This window comes from Zeus faber (genome assembly GCF_960531495.2).
Source record: "Zeus faber genome assembly, chromosome: 13".
NCBI lineage: Eukaryota > Metazoa > Chordata > Actinopteri > Zeiformes > Zeidae > Zeus > Zeus faber.
Window position 1 is genome coordinate 4,202,501 of NC_137198.1, and position 9,054 is coordinate 4,211,554.

Below are 9,054 nucleotides of genomic sequence, written 5' to 3' on the forward strand. Positions count from 1 at the left end.
AACCCAGTAGAACGCAGCAGAGCACAATAGAAGCCAGTATGACACAGTATAACACAACAGAACACAACAGAACACAGAACCCAGTTGAACACAAAATAACACAGTAGATTACCTCTGTACATGTCCACCAGTGAATCTCTCAGCTCCTTGTTTAGTTTCCATGATGCAGCACTCTGCTGGTCTTCACCATCTGAACAGCTTCCTCCACACACACACACACACACACACACACACACACACACACACACACACACACACACACACACACACACACACACACACACACACACACACACACACACACACACACACACACACACCTTTAATATCTTCTACAGAAATGTTTCAGCAAACTCCCTTGAAGCCAAACCTTCCCACGGTGAAGGAGGGAAAAAATGTGATGTTCCAAACGCACTGGGACGTGCTCCTCATATCAACCCCTTCCAGAACCACCCGATGGAGGCTACAACTCTGTTCTGGGAACATTCACACAACCTTTCATGTAAATCTGTCAAAGTAAGAAGGTGCCGTTCTTGATGGTGCGTGGTACAGTTTCCACTTGTACCACAACAGATGATCAAAAGAGATGAGTGGTCCACTGATCAACTGGGCCGATATCTGCGCATTTTGAGATCATCCGCATTGGCCGATCCCTGCCTTCATGAGGCCGATAAACAAAAAAAAAAGTCTGCAGAATTGTGTTGCCAAAAAAAACTTTTTTTTTTCTATACATGTCAATTCTGAATGTTTGAAACTGTGTAAATTCAAATTTTCTGCACTATAGCTATATCGGTAATAGCTGCGCTTCCTCGCTCTCTTCTCTCCCACAGCGAATTACACACACCGCTGCAGCGCCCACATAGCCCCGCCCCCCAGCACCCACGTAGCCCCGCCCCCTCTCACTCGCTATCTTCACTCAAATCATTCTCTCCAGTTTGTTATGGGCCGTTTCTCAATAGCAAGTGCGCCAAGTCCGGACTTGTGGACTTGGTAGTTCAGACTTGGCAAGTTCGACTCAGGAGTACAGACTCCCGGGGACCAATCCCATTGACAACCAATACCATGGCTGTCCCAAGTCCACACAAGTCACCACCGATGCAGCCTCCATAAAATGGGTGGAGCAAGTCCACATCCGGGCATTTGGACGGAACTTGGCTTGATGCGTACTTTGAATTGGAACAGTACTTGGGATGCGACTGATGACGTTTCACAAGTACAGACAAGAACACAAGTACAGACAAGAACACAAGTACACACAAGAACGCAGATTGAGAAAGGGCCATGGTGTTAGGTCATTAAAGATGGCGGAGGCAGAGCCTCGGCGACCGCCTTTCAAAGAAAACAGCAGGAGTGCTGTTTGGAAATACTTTGCATTTGAGGCAAAAATGTAAACCTAACTCAGAGAATGGAGTGGAGTTATTTTCTCTACTCCAGACAGCGCTACCCAGCGTTTGTCTGTGGTTTTATTTTACATCTATTTATTTGTGTGTGTTTCCCAACTTGTATGAAACAAAATTTTAAACAGGGTTCTTAAAGCGATCGGAGCGCACACTGAGGCAGATCGTGGGCGTCCCAATGGCGGAAATCCGCTACCTGGATGCCCATTCACGCTTTAAACGCGGGACACAAAAAGAGCAGGATGGACATCAAGGGCCAGGTGCTGGGGCGCCCTCAGTCCCCCTCTCTGCACGTGCTGCGTCACACCGTCCCCCCGTTGCTATGGGCCTTCATTGAGTAAAAACTGGATGTTTTTGCGTAAATGCTTGACTTGTAAGTAATAAATCCTGCACTTCTGGAACGGGGAGACTCTCTGGCCCTTTCTCAATTTGTGTTCTTGTCTGTACTTGTGGTCTTGTCTGTACTTGTGGTCTTGTCTGTACTTTTGTACTTGTGAAATGTCATCAGTCGCAGCCCAAGTACTGTTCCAATTGAAAGTACGCATCAATCCAAGTCCAGTCCAAATGCCTGGATGTGGACTTGCTCCGCCCATTTTATGGAAGCTGCATCAGTGGTGACTTGTGTGGACTTGGGACAGCCAAATATCCCAGAATGCATTTCGCACCAAGCGGTGGTAATGGTAATGGTCCCGGGGAGTCTGTACTCCCGAGTCGAACTTGCCAAGTCTGAACTACCAAGTCCGCAAGTCCGGACTTTTCGTACTTGGTATTGAGAAGCGGCCGCTGTTTGTTGTGGCCACTTTTCTAAATACTTCCTGCTTCCATCCAGCTCCGTCACCATGGAAACACAAACCCTACCGTCGGCGGGACTCAGCGCCACTTCACTTTCTCCTTTTTTTGGCAAATTGTCAATTATGCACAAGGAGGCAGATTTCACGGCCCATGGGGCGATTTTCACAGCTGTGAATTTGGTAGGGCCCTCATTTATATTATAAATTATTTTATAAATATTAATTATATGGTACGCCTTACCTGCCCAATGGGGAAAAGATAGAGTAATCCCTTAGCGATAAGGATCACGTCTCCAAAAACACCGCCTGCTCCGAGATGGAACATCAAGTCTTACCTTTCGGAGAGCTTTTTTTCAAGACTGCAGATCTTGTTCCTAGCACGCTCTAGAGCGCTTTTAAAATCCAGAGCTTTGCCCCTGAACGCCATCAACACACCAGACGCCTCGAAACCTCTCAATGGCTTCGTCCTGGCTTGCTAGTCACTGCAGACACCGGATAGCCCTGGCTGACTGGCCTCAAAGACACCTGATAGTCTTGACTGGCAACCTGATCCATTGCCGTGATGACCTGATGATGGTCTCATTTCCAGGTCTGAGGCCTCGCAAGGTGACAGTCCTTCATAGGGGCGGAGAACTGGGCGTTTCCCCAGTGGGCTGAGGGTCTGCACTGGCCAGAAGAATCTGCATCTGATAGGTCATTGATGATCAGTTTGATTGATCCACTTCCTGACATGTTATAAAAACTGAAGTAGCGCGACTATAGCAATGTTGTAGATATGTGAAACGTAGGGGAGTCAAAGATGAAAGTGTATTAAAGTGAATATAGTGGAGTCAAAGTTGAAAGTGTATTAAAGTGGATGTAGATGAATCAAAGCTGAAAGTGTATTAGTGAATAAAGTGGAGTCAATGTTGAAGTGTATTCAAGTGAATTTAGTGGAGTCAAAGATGAAAGTGTATTAAAGAGAATATAGTGGAGTCAACGTTGAAAGTGTATTAAAGTGAATATAATGGAGTCAATTTTCAAGTGTATTAAAGTGGATGTAGATGAATCAAAGCTGAAAGTGTATTAGTGAATAAAGTGGAGCCAATGTTGAAGTGTATTAATGTGAATTTAGTGGAGTCAAAGTTGAAAGTGTATTAAAGTGAATGTAGATGAATCAAAGATGAAAGTGTATAAGTGGATAAAGTGGAGTCAATGTTGACGTGTATTAAAGTGAATTTAGTGGCGTCAAAGTTGAAAGTGTATTACAGCGAATGTAGTGGAGTCAAAGTTAAAATGGTATTAAAGGGAATGTAGTGGAGTCAAAGTTGAAAGTGTATTACAGCGAATGTAGTGGAGTCAAAGTTAAAATGGTATTAAAGTGAATGTAGTGGAGTCAAAGTTGAAAGTGTATGAAAGTGAATGTAGTGGAGTCAAAGTTAAAATGGTATTAAAGTGAATGTAGTGGAGTCAACGTTGAAAGTGTATTCAAGTGAATAAAGTGGAGTCAATGTTGAAGTGTATTAAAGTGAATGTAGTGGAGTCAAAGCTACAACGGTATTAAAGTGAGTGTAGTGGAGTCAAAGATGAAAGTGTATTAAAGAGAATATAGTGGAGTCCATGTTGAAAGTGTATTAAAGTGAATATAATGGAGTCAATTTTCAAGTATATTAAAGTGAATTTAGTGGAGTCAAAGTTGAAAGTGTATTAAAGTGAATGTAGATGAATCAAAGCTGAAAGTGTATAAGTAGATAAAGTGGAGTCAAAGTTGAAAGTGTATTACAGCGAATGTAGTGGAGTCAAAGTTGAAAGTGTATTACAGCGAATGTAGTGGAGTCAAAGTTGAAAGTGTATTACAGCGAATGTAGTGGAGTCAAAGTTAAAATGGTATTAAAGGGAATGTAGTGGAGTCAAAGTTGAAAGTGTATTACAGCGAATGTAGTGGAGTCAAAGTTGAAAGTGTATGAAAGTGAATGTAGTGGAGTCAAAGTTGAAAGTGTATGAAAGTGAATGTAGTGGAGTCAAAGTTAAAATGGTATTAAAGTGAATGTAGTGGAGTCAAAGTTAAAATGGTATTAAAGTGAATGTAGTGGAGTCAAAGTTAAATTGGTATTAAAGTGAATGTAGTAGGGTCAAAGTTGAAAGTGTATTACAGCGAATGTAGTGGAATCAACGCTGAAAGTGTATTCAAGTGAATAAAGTGGAGTCAATGTTGAAGTGTATTAAAGTGAATAAAGTGGAGTCAATGTTGAAGTGTATTAAAGTGAGTGTAGTGGAGTCAAAGATGAAAGTGTATTAAAGAGAATATAGTGGAGTCAACGTTGAAAGTGTATTAAAGTGAATATAATGGAGTCAATTTTCAAGTGTATTAAAGTGGATGTAGATGAATCAAAGCTGAAAGTGTATTAGTGAATAAAGTGGAGTCAATGTTGAAGTGTATTAAAGTGAATTTAGTGGAGTCAAAGTTGAAAGTGTATTAAAGTGAATGTAGATGAATCAAAGATGAAAGTGTATAAGTGGATAAAGTGGAGTCAATGTTGAAGTGTATTGAAGTGAATTTAGTGGAGTCAAAGTTGAAAGTGTATTACAGCAAATGTAGTGGAGTCAAAGTTGAAAGTGTATTACAGCGAATGTAGTGGAGTCAAAGTTAAAATGGTATTAAAGGGAATGTAGTGGAGTCAAAGTTAAAATGGTATAAAAGTGAATGTAGTGGAGTCAAAGTTGAAAGTGTATTACAGCAAATGTAGTGGAGTCAAAGTTAAAATGGTATTAAAGGGAATTTAGTGGAGTCAAAGTTGAAAGTGTATTACAGCGAATGTAGTGGAGTCAAAGTTGAAAGTGTATTAGTGGATAGAGTGGAGTCAATGTTGAAGTGTATTAAAGTGAATGTAGTGGAGTCAAACCTACAACGGTATTAAAGTGAATGTAGTGGAGTCAAAGTTGAAAGTGTATTACAGCGAATGTAGTGGAGTCAAAGTGAAAATGGTATTGAAGTGAATGTAGTGGAGTCAAAGTTAAATTGGTATTGAAGTGAATGTAGTGGAGTCAAAGTTAAAATGGTATTGAAGTGAATGTAGTGGAGTAAAAGTTAAAATGGTATTAAAGTGAATGTAGTGGAGTCAAAGTTGAAAAGGTATTAAAGTGAATTTAGTGGAGTCAACCAAAACAGGTGGTATTGATTTATTCCGGTGATTAAACAGGTTGTATTGATTTATTCCAATAATAAAACAGGTTGTATTGATTTATTCCAATAATAAAACAGGTTGTATTGATTTATTCCAATAATAAAACAGGTTGTATTGATTTATTCCAATAATAAAACAGGTTGTATTGATTTATTCCAATAATAAAACAGGTTGTATTGATTTATTCCAATAATAAAACAGGTTGTATTGATTTATTCCAGAGTAATAAAACAGGTTGTATTGATTTCTTCTGGTGATTAAACAGGTTGTATTGATTTATTCCAATAATAAAACAGGTTGTATTGATTTATTCCAATAATTAAACAGGTTGTATTGATTTATTCCAGTGATAAAACAGGTTGTATTGATGTATTCCAATAATAAAAACAAGTTGAACTGATTTCTTCCGGTGATTAAACAGGTTGTATTGATTTCTTCCGGTGATTAAACAGGTTGTATTGATTTCTTCCGGTGATTAAACAGGTTGTATTGATTTCTTCCAATGATAAAACAGGTTGTATTGATTTCTTCCAATGATAAAACAGGTTGTATTGATTTCTTCCAATAATACAACAGGTTGTATTGATTTATTCCAGTGATAAAACAGGTTGTATTGATTTATTCCAGAGTAATAAAACAGGTTGTATTGATTTATTCCAATAATAAAACAGGTTGTATTGCTTTATTCCAATAATAAAACAGGTTGTATTGATTTATTCCAATAATAAAACAGGTTGTATTGATTTCTTCCGGTGATTAAACAGGTTGTATTGAATTCTTCCAATAATAAAACAGGTTGTATTGATTTATTCCAGAGTAATTAAACAGGTTGTATTGATTTATTCCGGTGATTAAACAGGTTGTATTGATTTATTCCAACAATAAAACAGGTTGTATTGATTTATTCCAATAATAAAACAGGTTGTATTGATTTCTTCCGGTGATTAAACAGGTTGTATTGAATTATTCCAATAATAAAACAGGTTGTATTGATTTATTCCAGAGTAATTAAACAGGTTGTATTGATTTATTCAGGTGATTAAACAGGTTGTATTGATTTATTCCAACAATAAAACAGGTTGTATTGATTTATTCCAATGATAAAACAGGTTGTATTGATTTCTCCCGGTGATTAAACAGGTTGTATTGAATTCTTCCAATAATAAAACAGGTTGTATTGATTTATTCCAGAGTAATTAAACAGGTTGTATTGATTTATTCCGGTGGTTAAACAGGTTGTATTGATTTATTCCGGTGATTAAACAGGTTGTATTGAATTCTTCCAATAATAAAACAGGTTGTATTGATTTATTCCAATAATAAAACAGGTTGTATTGATTTCTTCCGGTGATTAAACAGGTTGTATTGAATTCTTCCAATAATAAAACAGGTTGTATTGATTTATTCCAGAGTAATTAAACAGGTTGTATTGATTTATTCAGGTGATTAAACAGGTTGTATTGATTTATTCCAACAATAAAACAGGTTGTATTGATTTATTCCAATAATAAAACAGGTTGTATTGATTTCTCCCGGTGATTAAACAGGTTGTATTGATTTATTCCAGAGTAATTAAACAGGTTGTATTGATTTATTCCGGTGATTAAACAGGTTGTATTGATTTATTCTGGTGATTAAACAGGTTGTATTGATTTATTCCGGTGATTAAACAGGTTGTATTGATTTATTCCGGTGATTAAACAGGTTGTATTGATTTATTCCGGTGATTAAACAGGTTGTATTGATTTATTCCAATAATAAAACAGGGTGTATTGATTTATTCCAATTATAAAACAGGTTGTATTGATTTATTCCAATTATAAAACAGGTTTTATTGATTTACTCCAACAATAAAACAGGTTGTATTGATTTATTCCAATAATAAAACAGGTTGTATTGATTTCTTCCGGTGATTTAACGGGTTGTATTGAATTCTTCCAATAATAAAACAGGTTGTATTGATTTATTCCAGAGTAATTAAACAGGTTGTATTGATTTATTCAGGTGATTAAACAGGTTATATTGATTTATTCCAACAATAAAACAGGTTGTATTGATTTATTCGAATAATAAAACAGGTTGTATTGATTTCTCCCGGTGATTAAACAGGTTGTATTGAATTCTTCCAATAATAAAACAGGTTGTATTGATTTATTCCAGAGTAATTAAACAGGTTGTATTGATTTATTCCGGTGATTAAACAGGTTGTATTGATTTATTCCGGTGATTAAACAGGTTGTATTGATTTATTCCAATAATAAAACAGGGTGTATTGATTTATTCCAATTATAAAACAGGTTGTATTGATTTATTCCAATTATAAAACAGGTTGTATTGATTTACTCCAACAATAAAACAGGTTGTATTGATTTCTTCCAATAATAAAACAGGTTGTATTGATTTCTTCCGGTGATTAAACTGGTTGTATTGAATTCTTCCAATAATAAAACAGGTGTTATTGATTTATTCCAGAGTAATTAAACAGGTTGTATTGATTTATTCCGGTGATTAAACAGGTTGTATTGATTTATTCCAACAATAAAACAGGTTGTATTGATTTATTCCAATAATAAAACAGGTTGTATTGATTTCTCCCGGTGATTAAACAGGTTGTATTGAATTCTTCCAATAATAAAACAGGTTGTATTGATTTATTCCAGAGTAATTAAACAGGTTGTATTGATTTATTCCAATAATAAAACAGGGTGTATTGATTTATTCCAATTATAAAACAGGTTGTATTGATTTATTCCAATTACAAAACAGGTTGTATTGATTTACTCCAATAATAAAACAGGTTGTATTGATTTATTCCAATAATAAAACAGGGTGTATTGATTTATTCCAATTATAAAACAGGTTGTATTGATTTACTCCAATAATAAAACAGGTTGTGTTAAAGCCAGAAGCTGATGTGTGAAATATAAACATTAAACGCTAAACTCACGACTTAATCCAACTACGTTCATAAACAAACCGACTCGTAATGTGAATAAAATGAAAAGTAAAAGGTTGAAAACAAACATCCATTCCATTCACTTACCCGTTGAAAGTTGACAAACTTCCCGATCAGAAGTTTCAAGTTTGGAGGAAGCTCTTTCGGCGACGGAGTGAAGAAGGACCCGGATGAAGTTGACGCGACGCTGACGCGACGCTGACGCGACGCTGCCGGTGTGGACCGGCGGTCACGTCCCCGTGTGTCGTACTTTAAAACCTTCCAACCGTTTCAACGCGAGCGCGTCGTCGCGTCACCTGCCCCGGAAGTGGTTCCACCACAACAAGGCAGAGCAACACGAGCCGGAACACTTTCAAGCGTTTCCAACGACAACTCACCCCCCGCGGGCCTTCCGCTGGGCTCCGTCCTCTTCTCTTTACTCGGGTCGTGTTCCGGTCCCGGAGTTCTGTCCAGTTCGGTCTGTTCAGTGCCGTAGTTCTGTCCCGTCCCGTTCCGTCCCGTCCCGGTCTGTTCCGGTCCGACCGGAAGACAGCTTCGACTAGTTTGGAAACGTTTCGGGACTTCCGGTTTCGGACGGTGTTTTGAAACTTCGTCACGTGACCTCGGTCTTGTTCCACGCGACAAAACGTGGCGGCGGATTAAAAAAACCCAATAATAATCTTTTTTTTTTTTTATTCTTGATAAAAATCTGTGAATATTTCTGAATCTAAATCTTTATCAATGCAGACGTTTTATATTTTATCCAT

General features: G+C 37.5%; 1 protein-coding gene across 4 annotated transcripts in view; it reads right to left on the reverse strand.

Annotated features, from left to right (window-relative positions):
* The window catches only part of mipol1 (mirror-image polydactyly 1), a 34,666-nt gene extending 25,842 nt beyond the window's left edge, over positions 1–8,824 (reverse strand). For 2 of the 4 annotated variants that reach the window (XM_080012211.1, XM_080012208.1), the window contains exons 1-2: positions 8,396–8,807; positions 113–198 (exon numbers count right to left, since the gene is read on the reverse strand). In XM_080012211.1, coding sequence (XP_079868337.1) covers positions 113–122 — 10 coding nt within the window. In that variant the 5' untranslated portion in view covers positions 123–198; positions 8,396–8,807. Of the gene's footprint in view, positions 1–112; positions 203–8,395 lie in introns of all 4 variants that reach the window. The other 2 variants (XM_080012209.1, XM_080012210.1) reach the window with 2 other exon arrangements.
* Positions 8,825–9,054: the final 230 nt, after the last annotated feature.